The 27,129-nt window shown below is 45.3% G+C and overlaps 1 protein-coding gene across 1 annotated transcript; it reads right to left on the bottom strand.

Annotated features, from left to right (window-relative positions):
* Positions 1-4,051: 4,051 nt before the first annotated feature.
* MEDAG (mesenteric estrogen dependent adipogenesis) lies at positions 4,052-23,266 on the bottom strand. The gene is made up of 5 exons (XM_066369293.1): positions 22,328-23,266; positions 11,849-11,958; positions 8,703-8,815; positions 8,003-8,288; positions 4,052-5,168 (listed from the first exon to the last, which is right to left on the bottom strand). The coding sequence occupies exons 1-5, from the start codon at positions 22,603-22,605 to the stop codon at positions 5,044-5,046; spliced, it is 912 nt and encodes a 303-aa protein (XP_066225390.1). The 5' UTR covers positions 22,606-23,266; the 3' UTR covers positions 4,052-5,043.
* Positions 23,267-27,129: the final 3,863 nt, after the last annotated feature.

Raw genomic sequence — 27,129 nt, 5'->3', positions numbered from 1 at the left:
TTAAATTTTACAGTTACACTTCATTAATTTTATCTCCAATACTGAATCACAAGCATCATAAATGTTTTCCTGTTTGAACTTCTCTCCTGGCACTTCTTTTGTTCTTTATAGCTTGAACAGTGGACCTGTCTTCTCTGACAAGACTGCAGGCTCCCTGAGAGCTCAGGCCATGGTTTAGGTCTTTAAAGGCCAGCATCTGCCTCAGTGAACTGCACATAGTGGGCACTCCATCATATGTGTTAAATGAATGCATGAGTGAATTAATGAATTGCTTAGGTCACTTGTCTTATAGATTTCTATTGATTTTAAACTGTTAAAATACCTCAATTTGGCCATTTACACCCAGATTGAGGCCACTTTTACCCAGAAAGATCTGATTTTAGACTGCCCAATGTTACTTCTCTGTGACATTTGCTAATAAAATACATTAGTGTTGGAATCCATGGAAGTCCAAAAAGACCAGAATAACAGGCTTTATTGAAAGGAAGAAAGGAACCCTGCTGGGCACTTCTTTGGGGGAGAAGGGCACCAGTTACAGATTATGAGGTGAATTTTATAGGGTTTGGGAGAACCTGAGGGGGTACTGAGATAGAAGTTCTGGTATGTTCCCTTCTGTGGTTTGAGGATTTCAGCTTTCTGGAATGCTTCTCCTTGGGTGGTTGATCAACTTTCTGGAACTCTTCTGCCTCAGGGGCGATTATCCAGTAAGTAAGGGTGAGGTCAGGCAGCCAGGTGGGACAACGAAAGGGCAGTTGGAAGTTCTAGTAAATTCATATATCTATCATTTCTCAACTCTGTGGTATGATAAAAAGGAAAAGGTGGGGGGGAGAAAAGGGTATGGGGTTCAGGAAGGAGGTTTGTCTTGGACCAGCCATCTTCTGGAGGTACTTCCTGCTGTTATCCCTATTTGGGGCCTCCTTCGTGAACCCCCCCCAGGGTAGTTGCAATAGGGGTGTATTCATAGGGTTCCAGATTTTTGTTTCACGAGGGCAGGTTTCAGGGTTGGTGTGTAGGGTTAGGTAGACTTTTCCAGTTTTCTGATTGGCAAAGGTCTGAATACAGTTCTATAAGAAACTAGTGAACAAATGTAAGAGGCAGAGTTCAAAAGTTAGAAAAATAAATAGGAGAGTGAGTGGACCAATGAAAGGCACTAGTCAAGACACCCAGTTTGTGTAAAACCACTGATTCCATGTTTATGAATTCTCTGGGTCTCAGAGAGAGAGATAGAGTGGGAATAAGACAGGGCAGTGGCCAGTTCCCCTGCCCCTAGACCTGTTTTTATAGAGATGTCTAAAGCAACAAGAAGAGGGATTACTTGTACAGCTCATTTGGTCCTTAGATTGACGGGTAGTGTACTAGGAACTGGAAGAGGTTCATGGGGTGGAATTAGGTTGATATTTGGGGTGAGATAGATTAGGGTACAGGTTTCTGTCCAATTAGTAGGGAGACACCTATAGGTGTTATGCTGTTTTTCTACTTTAGCAGCAGTGGGAGTGGTCAGGTTCATGATGTGTGGACCCATCCACGTGAAAGTCAGTCCTTGGGTAATGTACTGCTGGAAGCACCTCTTGGACAGTCTTTGAACAGTTTTCTGAGTAACCTGTAAATCCTGCAAGTACTTAGGGAAAGGGTGGTTACATTTCTACACTTTGCAGTTAGGGTTTAAGTCCTTGTGACCACTGCATCTAGCTGGAATTAGCAGCAGGTCCCAGCCTACAATAGGCATGGGGCATTGATACAAGAGGAATAAAGGAGATATTACACATTAAATAAAGTAACAAAATCAGACTGTCAATACCCACAGTAGAGATCTTCAAGGGATAAATAAAACTCAAATATTCAGGCAAGGCATAGTAGATCAGGGGTCCCCAAACTTTTTACACAGGGGGCCAGTTCACTGTCCCTCAGACCATTGGAGGGCCGGACTATAAAAAAACTATGAACAAATCCTTATGCACACTGCACATATCTTATTTTAAAGTAAAAAAATAAAACGGGAACAAATACAATATTTAAAATAAAGAACAAGTAAATTTAAATCAACAAACTGACCAGTATTTCAATGGGAACTATGCTCCTCTCACTGACCACGAATGAAAGAGGTGCCCCTTCCAGAAGTGTGGCGGGGGCCGGATAAATGGCCTCAGGGGGCCGCATGCGGCCCATGGGCCGTAGTTTGGGGACCCCTGTAGTAGATGGTCCTTGTGTTCACAAGAAATGAGATCAGTTTATCTGCTACTTGAAAGAAATACCTTAGGCTCGTGAATGATATCCTTGGGCCTTCAGTGGCAATTCCCAGCTTGCTGGGCAAGGTCAGGTCACAGGTAGCTGGAGCAGGGCTAGAAGAGACTGAACCCTCCCTTCATGGAGCAAGGGAGCAGCTTACCTTCTTGTGTCCCTCTTTCCACAGCAATGATGTGTCCCTTGATGGGGCCGGGAAGTCTGGCAGGCTTCAGTTCAATAACCTTTCTTTCCACTCTGGAGCAGGGCCCTGATGGAATCCTCTGAAGCCCTTTAGGGTGCTGGAGCCTTTAAGAGCATATGCCAAAAGCTGGTATTTCCTGACTTCTTTTGGGCTTTATTTGCCTTTTCTGTTACTCCCTTGGCCATTATAGACCTTAAAAGCTATGCTCAGAAGATCTCACTGAGGGGCTTGACTAAGAAAGCAAAATTGGAAAAATCTACCTAACCCTACACACCAACCCTGAAACCTGCCCTCGTGAAACAGAAAAATCTGGAACCCTTATAAATACACCCCTACTCCAACTACCCGGGGTGGGGGGAGGTTCACAAAAGAGGCCCCAAATATGGATAACAGCAGGAAGTAGCTCCAGAAGATGGCTGGTCTAAGACAAACCTCCTTCCTGAACCCCATACCCTTTCCTCCCCCCCACCTTTTCCTTTTTATCATACCACAGAGTTGAGAAATGATAGATATATGAATTTACCAGAACTTCCAACTGCCCTTTTTTGTCCCACCTGGCTGCCTGACCTCACCCTTACTTACTGGATAATCGCCCCTGAGGCAGAAGAGTTCCAGAAAGCTGATCAACCACCCAAGGAGAAGTATTCCAGAAAGCTGAAATCCTCAAACCGCAGAAGGGAACTACCAGAACTTCTATCTTAGTACCCCTTCAGGATCTCCCAAATCCTATAAAATTCACCTTATAATCTGTAACTGGTGCCCTTCTTTCCGGAGAAGTGCCTGGCAGGGTTCCTTTCTTCCTTTCAATAAATCCTGTTACTATGATCTTTTCAAACTCCCATGGATTCCAACAATTTGCATGGTGTACATTTTTTTTATGGTCAGTTAATAAATGTTTGCTGAGTGAATACTAAATAAATGCATTTGGTTCACGGTTCACAAGCTCTTTTTAATGATAAAACTTCCAGACCTTTAGTTCATTCCTGGAGTGATTGATGGGTTTTCTTAACGCAGTTACTCTCAAGAAAATCTTCTTTGTCAATTTTTGGAATAGAATTTCTACTTTCTTTGGAAAGCATTTAATATTTGATATCAACCCAAAGTTTGTCCTGGCATAAAACTTATTTTACTGTTAATACATTTGGCACTAAGTTGAATAATCACTGTTCATTCTTTTTATCACTAAGAAGCATTCTCTTTTCTATAAGATCATACTAATTTTTGTGGGGTTTTTTTTCCAAATACTGAATAGCCCAGCTCTTTAAATGGCTCTGGAAAGTGGCTGTAAGAACCACAATTTTCCTTGTGATTAGGAAGATACCAGGAAAATATACAAGGCACAGTGGAAAGATCACACATACACACACACACACACACACAACCTGGTCACAAATTTAATCAATTCTCTGTTGATTGGTAAGAAAGTTTTAATTGCACAAAGATAGTACATAACATTTCAAATATAAAAGGGCAATAGGCAGTGTTATCAAAGTACAGAGACTTTTTTTTTTAAGGATAAAAAAATTATACTCAGGATCCTTAAGTCTTCCTCATTATAAGCATACAAAGTGATCCATTCATGCAGGTTTTATATATAGACAGGATTTTTTTTCTTTTTGAATTCCATTGTAGCAATGAGGTGAGAAATACACTGATGTAACAACATATTGTGGTAATTCGACAGCTTTCTCCTATTTTGATTTAGTGTTAGGATTGCTAAAAGCTTATATGAGATACCCAACTGGTAGAGGGGGAATAAATGGCGATGGAAGGAGACTTGACTTGGGGTGGTGAACACACAATACAAGAATACAGACAATGTGCTGTAGAATTGTACACCTGAAACCTCTGTAATTTTATTAACCAATGTCATCCCAATAAATTCAATTAAAAAGTATTTTTAAAATACCCAATTAACATAATGTGCTTTCAGTAGAGGATACTGCCACATGCATTATCTCCCCTGTCACTGTCTGGTTGCACGTCCCCTAGTCTCTATCTACACAGACCACTTTGTTATGAAGAAGGCCAAAGGGACTCAAATTTTAGGCAGCGGGTGGCAGGGTTGCCATCCTGTCAGCCTGGCCATTCTGCCTGCAAACCTCACCTGGAATGGTGCTCCTAGAGGCGGGATGAGAAACACACCTGCCTTTCAGTGAAAGACGTCACAGACTTTTTGCCAAGCTAGGTTTGCAGAGAACAGCCACAACTAAACTAAGCCCATATTGGCTGAGCTCAGGTCCAGAAAGGGGTGTCTCGAGCCAAGCAGAAGGACAAACCCTGATTTGTAGAGCATCACGGTCAACGCCCAGGTCGGACTGGTCCCGCAAAGACTGCTGGGGGAACTCCCAGGGTGCCAAGGTCCTACACAAAGCACTCGGGGCAGCAGAACCCTGCCACTACCTCTGTCTCTTTGGAGAAGTGTTCAAAAGAGAAGATACCCCAGCCGTGGGGCCTGAAGACAGCTGCCTGGGGCCTGCCAGGGCAGCACCATGAACCGGAGAGGAGCGCTCAGAGGAGCAGGATGGACCAGCAGGTGGAAGGCCTGCCTCCCACGTCTCCCACCTCTCCTCAGCCTTCAGCCAGCCTGCCATGGAGATGGGGCAGGTTCATTCCAATCAGAAAACTTGGTTAGGTGTCTCTTCTGATTCCAGAGCACTTGGAAACGGTAACTCTTCCAAAAGAGGCTCTGTCAGAGATGATCTGGGTGACAGACTGCAGTGAAAAACTTCATCTATTGAACCTGAAAGAAATAAACTAGCATTACTACCTCCCCTGGAGAACAGAGGCAAGGCCATGGTGCCATGAGAACTCACACAGCAATGAACCTTTTCAGTAACTGAGACAGAGTCCTAGCTTCCTCAGAAATACTCCAAAGCTCACTAGAGATGGGGTGTACTTTGTTTACCAGTAGGATGTGGCTTGTCATTTGCTTTTCATGGGCTGAAGTGGATTAGTAGTGAGAGGTATGAACCCTTTCTCACTTGATGACAAAAGGCCCACATCTGGGGCTGCCTTGGCCAAAACCCAGGTCTTCAGCGGAGGTGGAGCTGGGCTGATGATACACCCGGGTAGGGCTAGTGGAGGCTTGGCTGGGCACACTCGCCAGGGCCACTTGTGCATCACAGTTGTGCCCTCTGCCATGCACAATGACTGCTCAGGTCACCTTGAAGAACCCTTCCCCACTGCTCTGGTAGAAATGGCCCTGGAGCTGGCTCAGAGAAAATCTTAAGGAAGCCTTGCCCAACTTCACATGCATCTGGTGTCTCCAAGATGGCAATGAACGCCCTGCACACTACAAGACAGAGAGTGAGTGATGGTGAAACAGTAAGATCCGGCCAGGCTGCTGTGGTCCGTGGGTGAGGCTGGAGGGGTGTCACAGGAGGAATCAGGTATCTCGGACAGCCACTATAAGGCAAGCTCATTTTCCCCACTCCATGGCTGCAGTGGGGCAGAGCACAGAGGCATCTTTGTAAGGAACACCCGGACAGAGAGAGCTAAAGCAACATGGAGAAAGGGGGAGACAGGGAGAGTGGAAGAGAGGGACAGAAGGGAAGAGGGAAGGAAGAAGATGAGGAAGGAGGGAGGGAGAGACAGGGAGAAAGAGAGACAGACGGACTACTAGAGTAGCTAGAATAGCTAGAGTAAGCATTTTTGTTATAAACATCGGAAGAAAGCAACTGTCATTAAATACAATTAATGAAGACTGTATTTTACATTTGAACTTTTTTTTTTTTTTTACAGGGACAGAGAGAGAGTCAGAGAAAGGGATAGATAGGGACAGACAGACAGGAATGGAGAGAGACGAGAAGCATCAATCATCAGTTTGTTGTTGCGACACCTTAGTTATTCATTGATTGCTTTTTCATATGTGCCTTGACCACGGGCCTATAGCAGACCGAGCAACCCCTTGCTTGAGCCAGTGACCTTGAGTTCAAGCTGGTGAGCTTTTGCTCACGCCAGATGAGCCCGCACTCAAGCTGGCGACCTCGGGGTCTCGAACCTGGGTCCCCCGCATCCTAGTCCGACACTCTCTCCACTGCGCCACCGCCTGGTCAGGCCACATTTGATCTTTTTGAAAACTCTTGGTTCATAGACTGATGTTTTTTATTTGTTTGGTTTTGTTTGTTAGAATTAGCAGCAAATTTTTTGGTTCAAGGAAGTTGCTTTCCAGTCCCACTAGCACAGGACAGAGAGAACAGGCTCAGAGAAGATGTCACTGGTGTCACCTGCTCAGCCACACCAGTCTGAAAAGTCTCCTCAATTCCTAGGGAGGAGGCACTGATACCAAAGTCCAGAATGCAGCACAGAGAATAGGTCGTTTGTCCAGCGAAGCATTCTCAAGTTATTCTGTGGTATTACAAACTCTGGAGAGCCCTTCCAATTTTGTATTGCTGTAAACTTGACAGCTATCGACCCTGTAGGCCAGTGGTAGTCAACCTGGTCCCTACCGCCCACTAGTGGGCATTCCAGCTTTCATGGTGGGTGGTAGCAGAGAACCAAAGTATAAATAAAAAGATAGATTTAACTATAGTAAATTGTTTTATAAAGATTTATTCTGCCAAACTTGGCAAAAATCTGACATAAAGTACTTGGTAATTATTATTATCTGCTTTTTTTTTTTTTTTTTTTGCATTTTTCTGAAGCTGGAAATGGGAAGAGACAGTCAGACAGACTCCCGCATGTGCCTGACCAGGATCCACCCAGCACGCCCACCAGGGGGCGATGCTCTGCCCACCAGGGGGCGATGCTCTGCCCATCTGGGGCGTCGCTATGTCGCAACCAGAGCCACTCTAGCGCCTGAGGCAGAGGCCACAGAGCCATCCCCAGCGCCGGGCCATCCTTGCTCCAATGGAGCCTTGGCTGCGGGAGGGGAAGAGAGAGACAGAGAGGAAGGAGAGGGGTAGGGGTGGAGAAGCAGATGGATGCCTCTCCTGTGTGCCCCGGCCGGGAATCGAACCCAGGACTTCTGCACACCAGGCCGATGCTCTACCACTGAGCCAACCGGCCAGGGCCTTTATTATATGCTTTAACTTGCTGTAACTCTGCTTTATAAATTTTATAAAGTAAAGTTACTTCCCTACTTTATACATCACCATTACTGTGGAACCAGTGGGCAGTTAGAAAATTTTACTACTAACAGAGATACAAAAGTGGGCAGTAGGTATAAAAAGGCTGACTACCCCTGCTGTAGACGTTTCCTCCAGCTGAGACTTCTGTTCACATCCTGCTGCCAAGAATATGTACATCAAGAAAGCATCATTCTTTCATAACATTTAAATAAATGTTAATAGCATTCAAAGGAGCATCAATATGTATTTAAAATAATATATTTAAAAATTATTTTCTGGGTATGCTGCACAATGTTGCTTTGATGTTAGGAAACTTTAAGGAAACTAAAAGGAAAAGTCACTGTATTTCTTTTTGGTGGTAAACATGTCTCACTTCTTACTTTTGAACAATGTGATATATTGTATCTCCCCTTTAGCAAGAGGCTTCACCTTCTCCATTCACTGACTCTCCTTTCCCATTATACTATTCTACCCTTCTTTTTCATTACAAGAATTTTTAACCTACCTCTGGAAGTTACACTGAATTTTCGGTCAGAGAAACTGCCTCTTCGGATTAATGGTTCACTCATTTTTTCCAGAAATAATTTAATTGTCTCCTTCTTTTCTGGACTTGTACTCGACAAATTCAGAACTTTTCCATTCACCTTTACAGTGGAATTGCTGAGCCCAAACCAATAGAAGAAATCAAATAGTGCGTCGGCTTTGAATTCATAGGCAAAGCTCAAATTTTCTCCATTAACCAGCTCAGTTCCCAGAGGGAAAAAATTTTTTACTGCCTCTTGAAAATCAAACTGAAAGAAAAACATTTGATAAATTTCATGCATCTAATCATTATGTTATTTGATTATATCCTATATAAGACATATAAAATATCCTAGAATTTTGTTACTATAGAATTGTATTATAGAAATAACAACTACTCAAATGTCAAAACATCACACCCCTTATTTGCTTTGTTTTTCAAAACAGACCTATGTGTTAGATCATGTTATATCTACAGACCTTGAAGTGTTGATCAAGTTGACATTTATTATTACCCCATTTCTAATAAGTTGTGAGAAACTTCACTCATGAAAAAGCAACAAAAAACATCTATGTCTGGATGCAGCCAAGTTATAGTTGAGCTCTAGGAACAGCCCTACGTGAATTGCTTGAGCCCCTCTCTGTGTGGTCATAGTCCTGGATTCAGATAGGCCAGCACTCACCTGAAGCCGGTAGCTTTCTCCAATCACTGAGGAAATGACCATGTCCATGCCTTGCTCTATCTGTCTTCTTATTTTGGGGTGCCTTGTGTTCACGAGGAAGGCATATGTTCTTTCTAGAAATTTGGAAGCAGAATTTCAAAAAGAAGTGTGCATGTGTGACATAAACAAACTTCTGAGCGTTGGACAAAGCAGTGATTCCCACCTTACTTGCTGATTTTATTCAATTTTAGCCTCCCTCACCACAAAACCTCACCAGATCTCTAGAAACATTTCTGAGAGCTTTGCAAATATGAAGGAAGCAGGCCCTCCAAGACTGCACTTTGTCACTCTTATCTGGAAAATCAAAAATCTGGATGAGCCATCATTATCAGAGGTTGGGACTGAGCTCCAGGTGTGTGTGCAGCGCAGGAGACGTGGGATGGTTTCATGCCACCACCTTGCTGGATATTTGGACACCAGCTTGGCTGTCACCAACATGTCCTCATTTGCAAAGCAAAAAATCAGCCAAGTCCAGGAAAGGAGGCTGCCTTATGCCCCCACCCCCAGTTTCTCTCAGCCAGGGAGATGGCTTTCATTCTGCCAAGGGCTGGTCTAGAGTGCTAAGGATCAAGACAATCTGAGATGGACTCTCCTCCATGCCCCAACAATCCCCGGTGGGAAGGGAAGTCCCTCCCACTGCTTAAGTTACACCATGTGTGTGTCCTGCACAGTGGGTTGTTGTTTGTCTTGATTTGGTTTTGGGGGTATTCTCTTATATCCAGTTCTGACCACTCCTATATCATCTAAGTGAAGGGAAAATTGTTTGCTCTTTCAAAAATCTGAAATATTATTAACCAACCACCCCTTAACTTTTCAGCCCCCAGTAACTTCTTAATTGCTCAATCACTGCTTCTAGAGAGACACATATATAACAAATCATTGGCCTCTGCTAAACAGCACGAACCAGCATAGGTAACTGTGAGAACGCAACATTCTGCCTTTCCTTGAGCACCAAACCTGTGGTTCACCAGCAACACGCATCAACCCTCGAGGAACACATTTTGAACTAACCTTTGCACTGGCCGAATTCATCTTAATTTTCCTACCCTGTCTTTCTCCCAAATTACTTTTTTGGGACTTTCAGTAGAAACTACTCTATGTTCTCTTTGAGATGAGACAGAACAAAACAAGTAAACAAACAAGCTATTTTATACTTTGAATTAACTTTTACACAAACCAAACCTGGCCCTTGAGGCTCACACTCAGGGCCAGCCTGCTCCATGACTGGCTATACAACTCTGAAAGATGACATTCACATTCGCAGACCTTGCTATGTGTGTATTTATTATGCCAATCTTCTGGAAAGAGTCAGTAAATTGTCTTGAGTTAATGGTGGCTTTTTCTAATTTGTACAATAGTACAGTTCAGGGTAGCAGCAGGGCTGGACATCATGTTACCTTAATCACAATTTTCATAATTTAAACAACACCATCTTGATTAAGCTTCTGTATCATAGAATCTCTCCTCATTTCATGGCTTCCCTCACAATGAACCAGCATTGGGTTTCTGTACCTCCTTTCACAATAGTTACACCACTATGTGCCTTTTGTAACCTGCCACCTACTTTCCTGAACTGATGTTAAAATGTTAAAATAAGGCCCTGGCTGGTTGGCTCAATGGTACAGTGTCGGCCTGGCATTCAGGAGTCCCGGGTTCTATTCCCAGCCAGGGCACACAGGAGAAGCGCCCATCTGCTTCTCTACTTCTCCCCCTCTCCTTCCTCTCTGTCTCTCTCTTCCCCTCCTGCAGCCAAGGCTCCATTGGAGCAAAGTTGGCCCAGGTGCTGAGGATGGCTCTATGGCCTCTGCCTCAGGTGCTAGAATGGCTCTGGTTGAAACAGAGCAATGCCCCAGATGGGCAGAGCATCACCCCCTGGTGGGCATGCCGGGTGGATCTCGGTTGGGCGCATGCGGGAGTCTGTCTGACTGCTTCCCATTTCCAACTTCAGAAAAATACAAAAAAAAAAATGTTAAAATAGAGAGGCTCTTTATTCTTACTTAAGATTCCTCCTGAGAGGCAGACCAGGAATTATATCCCTAGAGAATCCTCTGGATTCCTGACTATTACCAAGCTAAGTAAGTTCAGGGGCTCAAATGCTTTAATGAGCATTGCAGTTACTGTGTGCTGATCCCAGCCCCTCCTGCCTAGGGCATCCAGATTTTGAATTACAAAGTGAGCAGAAAATGTGAATAATTCTGATTGAAATGAGCAGAGAATAGGCTCCAGAAATATGGATGAGACTGAATGTTTAAGACTGAAAATTCTTTGGAATTTATAGACTTTTTCTTACCACCTTGCACTCACTTTAAAGAATGTTATGTATAAGTATGTTTCAGAAATTCTATTTCTATAATTATGTCTATGATTTCCCCCACATGTCCCTCTGAGCAGCAGGAAGAAGGGAAAATTGAAATATTTTCATATTGGAATTTGAGTTAATATAGCTATTAGTAGTCAATCTGATTCCTTGGAAGAAACCAGAAAGAGACATTTCTAAAATTGAAATTCAAATATCATAGCATGAGACATTAAAGCATCTACAGGTACTTATTTTCTTTATCTTAGTTTTCTCATCTATAAAATGGGGAGAGTATACGTACCTCACAGGTAGGATGACCATGCATCCTAGTTTGCCTGAGTTAGTCCCAGCAGAATTATTAACAGTGCCAAATTTCATGTTCAAAAAGGTTCCCATTTGAGTAAGCTCTGCGGGGCTGTTGTGCCAAGTGACATTTGATAGAGCAGACCTGGAATACCTAAGTGTCTCACATGTCGTAGACAGTATCACATGCCATCATTTCCCTCACTCCAGGCATTTTTACAACCCCTGCAAGCTGAAACCCCTGCAGAATGTCAAATCACTTCCTGCCTTGACAGGAAGTATGAAAGAAAATTCAAAGACAGATGGCTACTGTCTCAGGCTTATGTAGAGATTTGTTCTGCAGGCTTACGCTGTTCTTCAGATGGCCTGACAACAGGCTTCTCGCTCCAGCCTTGTCACAAGCCGACATCCACCCCTCTATCTCCATACCGAAGTTCTATGTCATCAGCATGCCAAAGTCCACAGCCCAGCAAGCAGAACCAAATCAAAATATTTAGATACTGACCTTTTGAGGTGTCTTTTCTGGTCTGTACACTGACAAAGAACAGCATTGGTTTGCTCAGTATAGTTTCTCTATAGTCTTTATAATCGCAGTAGTTGGTCAGCTCCACATATCTATGAGAAAAGCAGAGATAATTGCAAATGTAGTATACCTGCCCAGCTAAGTAAGGAAGGAATGGCTGGACAGCTGCCTGCCGCATCCATAGTCCCTTTGAGAGAAGTCCCCTAAAATGTGTTCTTGAGGAGGCAACCATATTTTGTATCGTATAAATAAAGCTCCCTCTCTCTCTTGGTCAACTGTGATCAACATACAATTCAAAGATGGCTGTGGTCCACCTGACCAGATGGTGGCATAATGGATAGAGCGTCGGACTGGGATGCAGAGGACCCAGGTTCGAGACCCTGAGGTCGCCAGCTTGGGCTCCAGCTCATCTGGTTTGAGCAAAGCTCACCAGCTTGGACCCAAGGTCGCTGGCTCGAGCAAGGGGTTACTCAGTCTGTTGTCGCCCCACAGTCAAGGCACATATGAGAAAGCAATCAATGAACAACTAAGGTGTCGCAAGCAAAAACTAATGATTGCTGCTTCTCATCTCTCTCCATTTCTGTCTGCCTGTCCCTATCTATCCCTCTCTCTGACTCTCTGTCTCTGTAAAAAAAAAAAAAAAAAAAAAAGATGGCTGTGGTCCTTGAGGTGGCCTGACGCCAATGCTTGACTCTCAGATGGTGACTGGTACTATCTGTCTTTGGAACTCTAAGAGTTCATTTGAAGCTATCAGAGCTCTCTATCTGCACTGAGAACAAATTACACTCAGTAAGTGGAATTAGTTGGGTCTTCTCCAGTACAGTCATCCTGTTTTATTAAAAGCTTGACAATTTTCTTTTCTTTCTTCCCTCTTCCCTTCTCTAATCCCAAAACCAATCCAGTCTCCTCCACAGATTACACATAACCGAATACTCATATGAACTAATTCACATCTGCCTGACCCTGAGCTTGTACAATTAAAAAACACACACAAACTGATGTTGGACTTCCTTTGGGACTGTGATTTTAACTTCTGTGGCTTTCACTCACCATTCCAGCCTGAGAAGAGCTTTTACATCGTGACTCTATCTCCTGGTAAGTCAGCTTTCTCTCCCTACTCTACAAATTTTCCAAGCTGTCTTTCTAGGTCTCTACTCGCACTGCTGACAAAAGGCAGGTACAAAGTATAAATTAGCTTCCTTCAAGATGGCTAATTTTCTAACCAAACCCAAGCGCTGGTTCCATGGCGATGTAGCCAGTCTGACTGGCACCCAGTCCAGTAGGCTGAGGATGCACTGCCACAGTCTCTCTTCACCACAGAGTTGGTCCCACTGGCACCCCAGCTGTGGGGACCTGTGCCGAGCAAACGGCCAACCAAGTAACAGCATGGGCTGCCTTTGCTACACTGCAGCATGTTTGCTTCTGACACCGGGTTAAAAGCACAGACAGCTCCAGCGTGTCTCTCTGGCTTATTGTCCTTCGGTGTATGACATGAAAATCACAGCCCTGGGGAGCTCCCGGCAGCAGGGTGCTGTGGCCCAAGTCCTTGTGGCCTCCCTCCCCTCGCCACATCACACAACCCACCTAGGCCAGTGGACAAACCCCAGACCCAGGCCTGGGTAATGAGCACATGGGACAACACCTACCCCCGAGTCAGAAAAGCACAGCTTCTGCTTGTCTGTCACCCAGCTTGGTTTCTTAGAACTATGTGTTGCTATCTTTTCTCTGCGCTTGTCAGACCTGATTTTGAGAGCTTTTAAAACCTGATCCCTGACAGAGCCTCTAACATGCTCCCTACCTTCTGATTCACCACGCTTTTAATGCAGCCTCCGCTTTCCCAACCTATGGGCACCGGTGGTGGTCAGGTGGCTGGGAAGAACATGGGGAGGAAAGGGGGTGCTGGTGTGATGTTCAGGGGTGTTGGTGAGGAGGGCAGGTGTTGGGGAGAAGAGGGTGGGAGTGGAGAAGAGTGGAAGATGGACTGGGTCTGACAGTGCAGGCTGAGGGTTTTGTGTGGCCCTTTCTCGGGGCGGGGGTGGCAGAGCAGGGTTTAGGGAGAATGGATTGAGGTGGGGCACCTGAGGGGAGGGGCATGTGTGGTCCACATCAGCAGAGAAAGGACTTTCCTGTTCTTCTTTGTCACAGCCGGCCAACTGCTAATAGGTGCTGGAGAAAGGAGGCAAAGAAGGGGAAGGGGCCATCATTGCTAGATCCACTCTCTCATTCACTTAACGACATACCCTGAGTACCTAAGATGGGCTGGATGCCAGGGAGGCGATCACGTGGGCCTTATCACATCTGAGGAGCTCAGGGCACAAGAAGCGGGAATGGGGAGAGGGCACCTGGAGCGCTCTGGCCCCCTCTGCCATCAGGCAGGCAAGGGTGGCCTGGGTGGAAGAGAGGTGGGGCCTGTGGCTGCAGGAGAGGCGAGGGGGGAGGCAGAGGGAAAAAAAGGGAAGAAAACTCTAGCAATAGAACAAGAGAAAGACTGAGTGGATTACACATCAGAAAGTCAGATATGTAACTTTAGAGCAGGAGTCAGGGGCCACCTGTGAGCCAGCCAAGGTGGATTCTGCAGTCTCCCCGATTTACCACGGAGTTAATTTGCAGTCACTCCTGCACTATCTCCCTCAGAGCGACTCTTCTGCTCTCAGCGCCTATGGTCTGATTGTCATTCTCCAGGGCTGCCAGAAAATCTGTAGTTTTGATTACTATTCTGATGACATAGATGACAATACATGTCTCTGCCTATACAATCTATTGACATTGTATTATCAGTAAGAAAATACAAAAATTTCAACTGAGAAATGATTACTAAGTGTGAAAATAACCCTTCCACTCCAGAATCCTGTGGAAGGCTCTTCAGAACGCTCCGGGTCACAGCACCGTGACTCGGCATGCTCAGAGCAGCGGGCGGTGGGGCCCGTGGATAGCCCCAGGCTGACTTCAATGGCTCACTACCTGTGAGTCAGCCTATGTTTTTAGAGTCTGAATTTAATAAAATCCCTTGAATAATAAAATTATGCTCAACATAATTTAATCTTTCTCTGGTGATTCAGAGGTACTTTTAGAATCTTCACAGGCCTGTAAATGTCACAGCAGAGCGTGTCAGTTTCCCTTTACTGCAGACATGCAGGAATGCAGCTAACCTGAGAGTTGCGATAACGGGACTCACAGACAGAGATGGTGGTAAATCCCTCCTTACTGAACTGGTCACAAATAAGAATATCTCCTCAGGTCATCTATTCCCAGCCTCCTGGTCAAACACCAATTGTTAAACACTGCTGAATTCCAGTGAAATAAAGAAATATGAACATTCTTTTGGAAGTCACTGTTACAAAATCTGGATAGGTGAGTCACCAAAATGCAAAAAGATTGAAGACAGAGTTGTTAAGTCTCACAAATATTTAAATATCTGACATCCAATCAATTTGTTTTATTTTAGGAGGGGCCTTACTAGACTGTATTAGGTACTAGTTATTTCATCTTTAATCGTGCACATTTTTGAATTGCTAATAATGCTTTTGTGTACTGGGTACTTATTATATTTGCTGTCATTATCACTAGGTAGGAAAAGCAAACAGCTTAATGTGGTTTCTTTAAACTCTCAGTTATTTGTCGCTTTTACCCTAACCCCAGAATACTTCTAGGCTGAAGCTTTTTACACGTGGCTCCAATCCAAAGACTGAGAAGCAGAACACTGTGATGGAGAGCATAGAAATTCAAAATGAAAAGATCTAATTCATGCCTTAATTGACAGATTGTATGAACTCAGCCCCACAGCCACAACCCACTGTGACCTTGAGTGAGTTACTTAACTCTTCTGTACCTGGGCCCCAATCTGTAAAGGGATACAACAGTATTAAGATAATGTCCAACGATTCAATGCAGTGCAAGTAGTGTTGGCATGTACTTGAGCTCATAGTAGATGCTCACAGACATGATTAGTAGCTGTAATCCTGGCCATGGGGTGAACAAAGCTCTATAAGCTTCTGACACTCACCTAGGGCTGGTTCATTGAGTTAACAGGAAAGGAGGACAGTCTAAGCATCTGAAAAATAAGTTAGCAAGACCTTCTGCTCCCTTGCTCCAACTTCTATCCTCATCTTTTCCATTTGGAAGGCTAAAGAGAATAGCTCAAATAAGGCAATATCCGAAAGGCAGGGCAAGAAAAGAACCCTGTTTGTTCGCTTCTAAGACACCCCCTTTTTCTGAATTCCCTGCAGGATGCACAGCATCTGCAGCATGACCTGAAAAGCTGCTCCAGATTCCCCTTGGTGCTGACAATTTACTGCTCGAAGATGAATGGGAAGTCAAAGCTGTGGCTTCCATCTGAGGGTGTATGTTCGTTTTTAAAAATATGAGGAGAGAAGCAGGGAAAAGGAGAAACACATGTTGGAATAGTCCTTGTATAGAAAGCCCAGAAATTGCTTGAGAATTCATAATCCTTTGCCTGCAGGGACCTTCTGCCCTTGGTAGCATGCAGGATGGCCTTCTCGTGTTTCTAGTGTTAATGTGATAGCTCACCTAAGTCCTCAAGCTGTTCCGTCTCTTTTACTTTTTCCCAGGTTTCTTCTGTCCCTACCCTAGTGAAATTAAGCAAAAAAATTTAGATTCATCACTACATTGCCTGTGCAATGAATCCGGAATACACATGGTCGTGCATTCATTCATTCATTCGTTCATCAATTACTGATGCCCAGTGCAGTGAAACAACGTGATGGTGCATAGAATGACTCATTCATCTACTCATGCCGTAAATATTTGCTAAGCACCAACGACATGCTGGGCACCAGGGACACAGATGAGAAAGGAAATCGTTTTTTGCTTTCAAGAAGCATATACAGGGGCTCTTTGTGTTACAACAGTCTTTACATACAACATTTCGAGTTTACTATGCTCATTCCCATAAAATCTTTAAAACATTGAGATGTGAGTGTTTTGGCTTACACAGTTAAGAGTCATACTTGTGGACTATGTGGGTGAACCTGTTTGGTCGCGCATGGCAGAAGAATACTCAGCTCTGCGTACAGTACAGTGTATTTATGTTCTTTCCCTTTTTCTGTGGCTTACTTGTGTTTTTATGTTCTAGATTATGATTTTACAACTGTGTTAGGATAGGTAAGTGACTTAGGGTAGGATGTATTTCAACTTGTACCAAAATCAGGGTTATGTCACTGTTGTAGGAATAGAACTGTGTTGTAATGCAAGGACCCATTGTAGTCCACTGAAGAGATGGATAAGAAGACGCACCATTTCGATATGAAATGACGACTGTCTAAGACCTTGTTGCTTAAAGTGTGGCCCTTGGACTAGCAGTTCTGGCATCATATGGGAGCTTGTGAAACTGCAGATTCCCAGGCCCTTCTTCAGGTTTATTCAATTGGAATGTATGTTCCCACCATCCCCAAGATACCAGCATGTTTACTTAAAGTTTGGGAAACACTGGTAAGACATGGTCCCACCCACTCAGAGGCTTACAAACTAGTTAATCATTCAAACACACAAATGCTGGAGGAATGCAGCTCTCTGCACTCAGTGTCCGCTCTTCCCTGGGGTATGCCCCAGTTACTTAAATAAGAAGAAGCAAAGTGAGAGGGTCCTGGGACTGAGCTGAGATAGACTGGGTGCTAGAAGAGTGGGCTTTCTGTCAGGCCCAACATCCCGCCGGTGGGCAGGCAAAGCAGGAGAGAGATGGGGACCCCAGTAAATGACGGCTTACCCAAGCCCTAGGGACAATGTCCAGGCCTCCAGGTAGGCATGTGGCAAGGCCCAGGAAAGTTGAAAGCAAGAAGTAGATCAGAGTGTGTCTGAAAATCCAGAGCAAGGCTCCTGAGGAAGAAAGGCAGGAGAGAAGGCAGCAGAGACCTGTGGCTTTTCAATCATCAGATCTGAATTTGAGCTCTGGGTCCGTGACTTTGAACCTGGCCAAGATCCATTTCCTCGCCTGTTGAATCTAGCCAATAAAAGGTACCCCATAGGCCCTGGCTGGTTGGCTCAGTGGTAGAGCATCAGCCTGACGTGTGAATGTCCCAGGTTCAATTCCCAGTCAGGGCACACAGGAGAAGTGACCATCTGCTTCTCTACCCTTCTCTCTCTTCTCCTCCCATGGCCATAGCTCGATTGGTTCAAGCAAGTTGGCCCCAGGCACTGAGGCCTCAGGTGCTAAAAGTGGCTCAGTAAGCAATGCCCCAGACGGGCAGCATGGCCTAGTAGGGGGCTCGCTGGGTGGATCCCGCAGTGGGGCACATATGGGAGTCTGTTTTTCTGCCTCCCCTCCTCTCACTTAATTAAAAAAGAAAAGAAAACAGGTACCCCATGAAGTGGCTAAAGTAATGTGATTAAATAATGTCTGTGAAGCACTTGGCTTTGGGGCTGCTTAATAACAATAATATAAAAGCTAACGTTTGTCAAGTAATCAGTATGTGACAATAATTATTTTAAGGACTCTTAAATTTTCATTCTGAACAGCAACTCCATGAGTGTGATGAATTATCATTCACATTTTGTAGCTGAGGAAACTGAGTCACAGAGATGAAGCAGCTTTTCCAAGTCACTAAGCCAGTGAGAATAGAACTCAGATTCTAGCCAAGACCTTCTGGTCCTGGCCCTCCTGCCAGTCCACACTTACTCGAGAATGACTCTCACAAAAATCACAGCTCAACACAGAATGGCAATTACTTCATCACTCTGTGTCCCAGGGAGAGGTTGTTGAACAGGGCAGGTCACCAAATCCAAGACTCAGACATAGGGACCGAGGCTGAAAACCAGTTAAGAGGGCAGGACAGGAAGCTGCTGAGTGCAGCAGCGGCAGGAGTGACCACGCTACCCACTGTATGTGGAGCTATCATTGCTTCCACACCGCCTGGCCTCAGGCAAGGTCACTTCTGAGGCAGGCCTGAGCAGGCAGACAGAGCCCAAGCACTTCCCACTGTGCGGTGCTGGTGAGGCTCCCCAGTAAAAATCTAACTATGAGCCAGCCCTGCCTCCATGTCCTCAGTTTACCTCCACGAGTCTCCTACTCCAACCCCATGCACTCTGTGCCCCTGGTGCTGTTCTCCAGGTGAGTGTGACTGTCACTCACCTAACAGTTGGTTGGACCCAGACAGGACCAGGTCACCTCTCTGCTTGTTGTGGCTTCTTTACAGCACTGGACTTACTTTTGCTTTTAGGCTGATTAAACAAGATGAATACTGGCTGATGTGATTTCAATTATTTTTATTTATTTATTTATTTTGTAGATTCAGGAAACCTGAGAGATCCTCGGCTGTCTACAGCAGGGCAGAATGATTTCAGACTGGGGCAGTTTGCTGAACACCTGGATTCATGGAGAAGGCTGCACAGGCTCCTTAGCACCACGCTCCCTGGCATCCTAGTTCAGTGCGGTACTTGACCTCGCCCAATTCTAATTGCTCATCTGCAAAAAGGGGACACAACAGTGCCAACTTCATAAACTTCTGTGAACTAAGACCTGTGAAACACTCGGCACCACTCCTGGTGCTCAAGCAAACATTAGTGGCCAATGTTTTTACTGACGGGCTTATTTTTGTTACCCAGGCAGCCTCTTTCATACTAGAGAAGACAGAAAAGCAGGGATTATAGCTCCTCTTTGCCCAGGGCTGGCCACCACTCCTCACAGAGGCGGCATTACAGGAAAAAGGTGTGTGTGTGACAGTCAGTGCTGATTTGCCCGCCATCCCAAGCACGTTTTGTTTGCAACACCGATGGAAATCCAGAGTTTGAAGGAAAAATTAATAGTAAGATCTCGCCATAAATTCGACGAAGTCAGAAAAAAAAGCAAGCTCTCAGGAGCTTTAAAGCCCTGGGGGCCACCAGGAGACCTTCCCAGCACCCTAGCTTTCCTTAGGTTTATTTAGCAGGTATGTATGTGGGAAAATGCTCAAGTATAGACAACAAATTGGACTAAGTTGAGGGAGTAACTCATAGGAGTATCGGCAGCAGTAGCTATGAACATTTCAGGTTCCTTGGGATAGGACCCCATGGAAGCCACAGTGCAGACTTCTGAGGCCCTGAAAAGAAATCTTGCTTACACTGTGGGCTTCTTTCACACAAAAATATTTGGCAATGAAAAAAATAATAATTAGCAGAGCAAGGATTCTTAACCTGGATCCAACTACCTTGTAAAGTACCCAATGGTCAGCAACACTGGATGCACCTCTACATTTCTGGGGAGAAGGTGTACATATTATTGACTCCCCAAAGCAATACAGTTCAAAATGATTAAGAATCACCACTTAACTTTCCTGCCCAACCCCCCGGCCCCCCAGCCACCTTCTCGCACAGAATGTGGTGGCTGCAAAGATCAAAAAGTTGCTAGAGTCCGTCAGCTCTAGGCCTCATCGTGCTGTGAAAAGTGGAATGTAAGTGCCAGGGTTGGGCCAACTCCCAAGATGACAAATAAGGCAGAGAAGCTGGTCATTCCTGCCAACAACTGCCCAACCTTGGGAAATCTGAAGCAGAGTACTACTCCATATTGGCTAAAACTAGTGTCCAGCACTACTCTGGAAATAATATTGAACTTGGCATAGCCTGCTACAAACCCTGGAGCACCCACACTGCTGGTATTGACCCAGGTGATTGTGTGCTCATTAGCAGTCTGCCAGAACAGACTGGTAAAAAGCAAATCATGCAGAATGTTTCTTTAGTAAAACTGGCCAAAGCCTATTGAAGGAAGGAGAGAAGGAAGAAAGAAAGGGGGAGAGGAAGGAAAGGAGAGAGGGAGGGAATAAATCACTGCTTTGGAGCAATATTTTGAGAGGGGAAGTAGTATGCTAGTCTCAAGGCCAAAGACAACTGGGTAAATTTGGCAGAGCTGAGGAGCAGAAACTTTGGAAATCTGAGTTCTGACTATACATTCACCTCCCGATCTACGAGGGCAAACCTCTCACTGGTGCCTACAACTCAGCCTTCCCTCTCTATCTGGCAGGTTCTCCATTCCTACCCGCTTCCCTGCCAGTCATCCTTCCAGACCTTGTACCCAGTTACACAAGGCCTACCTCCCTGCCATAAGAAGGCCTACTTTCTTCCCCCTGAGAAGAAGACAGATGGCTCCTTCCATCACCCAAATTCTTCTCAGGAGTTCCTGCTCTTTCCCATGGTACAAAAACCCTCACACAACTGCTTAGAAAACTAGAACGCTGTATTTGTTGATTGTTTGCACCCTAGTCTGTGTTGCCTTGTCATTATTTATTCTGGATTCTACACTGCCAGGGTTCCACTGCTGTTTAATTTTCTTTTATGTAGGAGGTGTTCGAAGCAGGGGAAGCTGGCTCTATCAAAAGCTTTAATTAATTCTGGGCATTTTTATTTTTCAGACTCCATTCTCAAACACAATGGTTAACTTCTTTATGAATCTTTGCAAAACAGATTTCTAATTCAGTTCCTCCCAGGCCCCTGTTCATGAGTTGGAATTTTCAATTCACTAAAAAAGGGAGATATTCTTGTCAGGGAGTGGCTTTTCAGGCATTCAAAGACCTCATTTTCTTTGTGTGGAAAAGAAAGGTTTTCCCAGCAGCCTGAAGAAGGCATTTTAAATGTCATTTTGTTTGCGTGCCCCCTTTGGCTCCATCTCACCCAGGGGGCAGCAAGTACTGCTGTCTTTCCCAGTAGCAGAGGCTTTGTCATCGCTGGCGGGCAACTCATCTCTGAATCTAGCTCTAGACTGCCCACTTCCTGGCAGTCAGTTTACCACACAAATGTAAGACACAGGGCCCGGGGCTGGACTTCATGGAGCTTTATTTTCTTCTCATCTAGAGTTTGTGTGTTTATTAATTTATCTGAAACACTAAGGGAGGCCAAAGATGAGACACTTTGAATTTGTTTATTATTATTAAAAAGAGAGAGAGAGAGAGAGAGAGAGAGGAAGGGAGAGAGAGAGACAAACATCCATCTGTTCCTGTGCGGTCCCTGAAGGGGGGAGATCGAACAGGCAACCTTTGCGTATCAGGACCATGCTCTACCAACCTAGCTATCCGGCCAGAGCCACTTTGAACTTTTTTACACTCTTCTCCATTGGGTCTCCTCACTGGATAAGGTTCGTGGAGCACAAAATTGAGCTCCCCCAACCCCTGTCCCCCACTCTAGAGCCAGGAAGCGAGTCTCTGTAAACAACTCCGAAGGGTGTGCCCCCACTTTGAGCTCATCTTGACCCAGTTAAGGAGTCAGAATAGGAAAATCAACCGCCAGTGACGCGCTCCCCACCCTGCTCTCCCCCGTGTCCACCCCGGAGCCTTCCCTGGGCGGCTTCAAGAGCAGCTGCATATGTCAAGGCCAAGGGCAGAAAAGCGGGGGCCTGGAGTGGGGGGGTAAGCCTGCGGTCTCGGTGACGTCAGCAGTGAGAACACTCTTAGACGCGCGGCACCAAGGAGGCCAGGCCAGTGGGGGCTCCCGGGAACTGGAGGACGGGGCGGGGTGGGGGGGCAGGTAGGAGGCGGCACCCACCTCTTGATGTAGCGGCCGAGGCGGCAGAGCTGCCCGTCCAGGCGCACGAGGCCATCGCCAAAGATGTTGAAGCCGCCGTGCGCGTCCGCTTGCTCCTCGAGCCCGGGCACCGTGAGCTGGTCGCCGCGCAGCTGGAGGGCGCCGGGTAGCAGGCGCAGCAGCTGGGCCACCCGCAGCACGGCCAGCTCGCAGTCGCACGTCCACAGGCTGCGCAGCTCCCCCGACGAGATGGAGGTCAGGCTCGGCCTGCCCGGGGGTGCACACGCCGCCGCTGCCATCCCGCCTCCCGGAGGTGCCCCGTCCGCCGCTCCGGTGCCGCCCGCCCGCCCGCGAGGAGCGCTGCAGCCCGGAGCGGAGAAGGAGGCCGGCGCCGCACGGCCCTTTTATCGCCGTCGGTGCCGCCCCTCCCGGCCGGGGCACGACCCCGGGCCTCCGAGCCCAGTGCGCACCACTCAGAGCCTGGCGCGCTCCGCCTTGCCGCGCCGGCCCGCCCGCGGCCAGCGGTTACTCATCCTGCCCCCACCCCTGGTCCAGCTCCGCACCAGGGGCTGGGCGGACACCCGCGGCGGGGTGGGGAGGAGGGCCCTGGGGTCGGGTCCAGCTCCTGGTGGGCGGGGAGGGCACTAGCACCAATCCAGGGCCAAGATCCCTCACTTGGGTGTGCGTATTGGTGGGGGCGCGCCCCCAGCCCGCTGTCCGCACCTGCGGCTTCGGGGCCGTCGGAAAACAGTCAGACCCCTGATTCCAGCTCTGCCGCCCGCCTCAGCTTGGCCAGCTGCTGACCGCTGTCTCCCGGCCTGTTTTCCGCTTTTCCCGTGCCAGATTGTAGCCTGCGTTTTCCCTCCTCTCACGCTTTCCTTTCCTCGTACTGGTTCCTTCCCTTGCATTCCCCTTTACTCGGACACATTCCACGGGTCCTCACGTCACTTTTCCACGAAGCCTTTCTGTACCCCCTGTAGATTCCTTCCCATCGCTTCTCCTGGCCTCTCCTGCGCAGCGTGCCTGCCCAGGAGTGGGATGCAGGGGAGCAGCAGCGCTCCCTCCTGCTGCCTCTGCAAGCCCTCAACAAGTTCATTTTTCAGTCAGTCTAGAGCAGCGATTTTCAACCGGCCTGACGGAAGAATGTTTAAAACATGCAATACCTGACTATTTAGTCAGGGGCACTGACCTCTTTTCCCTTAAGGTTGTCAAACGTTTTAAGAAATTACAAGAGCCAACACAACAATAGCCATCTGGAGTGCGTGAATCAAAATTACACCTATTTTTTTTTTTTTGTCAGACCAGCCAAAAATATATTTTTCTGTGTGCTGCGGAATTTTAGTAATTGGCTTATGTGTGTGGTGAGATGGAAAACGTTGAAAGTCGCTACTCTATAAATACACACTCTGTAGACAATGGGTTGGTCTCCTGTCTGTAAAGGACTGTTTTGTTTAATTTAACCAAACAGCTATTTCTGAAACATCTACTAGGAGCCAGATAATCAGCTAAATTCTAAGAAGACTGGAATTACCAAACGCAAGCCCAGCTTACAAGGAGAATCTGGTCCAGTTCTGAGGTGAGCAGCGGGCTTCCTGAAGCCCCATAATTTAGAACACTAAGCTAGATCCTAAAAGTTGAGGACAACTTAGAAAATATCTTTCATTTGTCTTTTTGTGTGCCCATCACGGACCCACCCATAACCTTAATCAAGTCCAATGAAGAGTCCTGTCATATCTCACTTAAACCTCAGAATATAGATTTACAGAATATCCATTTACAAGTCCTTCTCCCAGACATGGGTCTCCTAGCCTCAGGCTTAGTCCACAACATTGGGCCTCTCTGAGTAAATCTAAACCACCCTGCATGCATTCATCCCAAAAGAATCAGTCTTTTACAAAGAGGTAGGGAGGATCTGCCTGTGACACCAGCACCTAAGTGGATTCTTTGGCAACATGAAACTTAACCACTGCACGGAGGATGGGTGTGAGGTGGACTGAGGCTGTGGGCTGCATTCACAGGGAAGGTCGTGGTGCCATGCCTTAGACCAGGCGTGGCCAACAGTTTTTGCCCCCGGGCCAGATTAGCAAGAAAATTTTTTTCACAGGCCAGATGAAATATTAAAATTAAAAAATGTTAAATACAAAAATGATTTGTTTAAGTAAACAAAATTTTATTATGTAATTTGTTTATGAATAAATGTGCGTGAAAAAATTTTAATATACAATATTATTTTAATAAAAATATATTTTAATAAAAATATAATTACATACCATATAAATATCCAAACTGTATCGCAATTACTCGAAACAAGATTTAATAGAATGAGCTTGAAGGGGTTTTATTGCAAATAAAACAATTATTTTGTTTTACAGACAACCTGGACACATTTTCAGTTATCAACTGCAGCTATTGTCTATGCTACAATGCCACTTGATTCAGCACACTTGATCACAAAAATAACGAATTGTTTGACCTTGGGTGCACACTGGCAAACTTCGCCTAAAAGAATATGGGTTTCACATCACCGCTAAATGTCAAACAGTTCATATCGAGTACAGACGAGTACAAAAGTTGTAATCTTTATAATGGATTTTTTTTTTAAATAAAGAAGTATTGCGAATCCATTCAACCCATTATTGGAAGTTAACCCTAGATTAGTCACACGTGGAATTCTTTTCCGCGTATCACTACCTTCTTAAATATCTCCATTTCCAGTAATCAAAGACACTTCCCCTTCTGAGTAGCTGAGATTTTAAAGTAGCAGAGAATATTAAAAATTTAATCGCAGGCCACATAAACTCATTATGCGGGCCAGATCCAGCCCACTGGCCATATGTTGGCCATGCCTGCCTATTGGGGACCGAATAAATAAACGGTATTTTTGCAATCTGGACAGAGGTGCTGGGCCCAAACTCCACCTCCTTTGCCTACTTAACAAAGAGCTACACCTGATTCTCATTTGTCTCACCCGTGTTCTCTGGAGGAGGCTGGAAGCTAGTTTCTTATTAGTGTAAAGTAGATTCGGATGGTATGGTGGGTGTTGTCTTTGAGTTGCCTTGGAAACTTAATTGAATTGCTGATGGACCACATTTTTTTCTATGAATAAAAGTGGATGTGTTTCTGGGAGCAGACACGTTACAGCTCCTTAGCTGTAGAGACTGTTTGCCATGGCGTCCTCCTGAACACATCTGTGTGTAATATATATATATATATCTTTAAGTCCCTGTCTATCATTTATTTCAACTCTATACCCTTTCCCGTTCAAAGACCCCATAATAAAGTCATCGTGGCTGGACCGCGATACCTGCCTTAGACCCAGCACACCCTACCAAGTGTTCATTCTCGGCCCAAACACTAACATGGTCACTGCTATGCAAAGGCATCATCTTAAGCTCTGAAAGTAGCAACAGCAGCAACAAAGTGAAGACCCTGGTCAGGATGAGTACTATAATAGATGTATGGACTAAGTTTAAGTACTTGAGAGCAAGGTGAAGAGAGTGATTGCTGCTACCTGGGAAGCCCCAGGAAGGCTTCACAAAGGATGTGACAAATGGATTGGACTCTGAGTACAAGGAAGGAGCCCCCAGATGAAGGAGCACCATCAATAAGAAACTGGGAGAGAAGATTCTAGACCAGTCTATGTAAAGAGAAGAGGTATGGTCTATTTGAGGAAGAATAGGAAAGTTTATATGGCCAAAGCAGACCAGGCCTATTTGGTGTAAGAGGGGTAAGTTTTATAAGATACCAGAAAGGGAAGTTGGAGCCAGATTGGGAGAGGCCTTCTAACTGAACTAACAATTTGGATTTTAAGGCAGTGGGGAGTTTTTGAATGTTTTGAAGGAAATAAGTGTATAACTATAGCTGAGTTTAGATAGATACCTTTGGTTGGTTATAGCCACATAAATGATGTTTTGAAACAGGAAGACTAAAGGCAGAGAGACTAGTTGGGAGATGGATGCCATAATCCAGGTGAGATATAATGAGGTCTGAACTGGTTCACACAGCAAGCAGCTGTAGGAATGGAGATAACAGGGTGAATTTGGGATGTGTTTGAACTAGAGTCAGCAGGATTTGCTGACCAAATAATTATATGAATAGAATAATTCAGATAATTCTACTGCTTTTTTTCTATTGCACGAGGAAACTGAAGCCCCTAGGGTAATGTGCTCAAGATCTCAGGTCAAATTTAAACTCAAATCTGGGTGATAAGGCACCAATGTCTGAGCTCTGTGCCACATTGCAATTCTGCCTCACCTTGTCTCAAACTTACTTTGGTGATGAGAAGGTTAAGTAATTTGCTCAAGATGATATGGCTTTTAAGTGTCAGAGCCAGATTTTAAACTAAAATCTTTGCACTCTCTATTATGCAACTTCTTCACAAGCTAAGGGAGGAGAGAGTTGCTGGGTCAAGGGTTGTCTAGCGAGATTATAACAAAGTGTCTGTAATATTTGGCCATATGGAGGCCATTGGGGGCTTAGGAAGGTCAGTTTTCAGTGAGACAAAGCTGGAATCATGTTGGAAAGTCTTGAAGAGTGTATGCAGGAGACAGAGATGATTCTTTAGGGAGTTTGACTATTGAGAGTAGAAGAGAGATGGAAAGTGGCTGAAAAAGGAAGAGGGATGTAAAAATGTTTTAAAAATATTTTTTGTTTAAGAGGAAGGAACCTGTAGATATTTGCACACTGACAGGAAATCTAAGAATAAGCATAGTGATAGTGAAGATGTTTCTTTGCTTTTCCATAAGTTCTCTGACTTTACAATTCTTCTGCATTTTCCAAATGAGTGTATTGTTTTGTATAGTAAAATGATGTTCAACAGAATA

This window comes from Saccopteryx leptura, chromosome 2, assembly GCF_036850995.1.
Source record: "Saccopteryx leptura isolate mSacLep1 chromosome 2, mSacLep1_pri_phased_curated, whole genome shotgun sequence".
Classification (NCBI taxonomy): domain Eukaryota; kingdom Metazoa; phylum Chordata; class Mammalia; order Chiroptera; family Emballonuridae; genus Saccopteryx; species Saccopteryx leptura.
This window is presented reverse-complemented; position numbering and strand designations above follow the sequence as displayed.

What these genes read in the sequence shown, in the direction of transcription:
- MEDAG (XM_066369293.1), bottom strand. Translation starts at nt 22,605, where the DNA reads ATGGCAGCGGCGGCGTGTGCACCCCCGGGCAGGCCGAGCCTGACCTCC. An exon ending in CTCGGCCGCTACATCAAGAG is followed by an intron (nt 11,959 to 22,327) that starts GTGGGTGCCGCC and finishes CTTTTCTCATAG; the next exon opens with ATATGTGGAGCTGACCAACT. An exon ending in GAGAAAGCTACCGGCTTCAG is followed by an intron (nt 8,289 to 8,702) that starts GTGAGTGCTGGC and finishes TTTTTCTTTCAG; the next exon opens with TTTGATTTTCAAGAGGCAGT.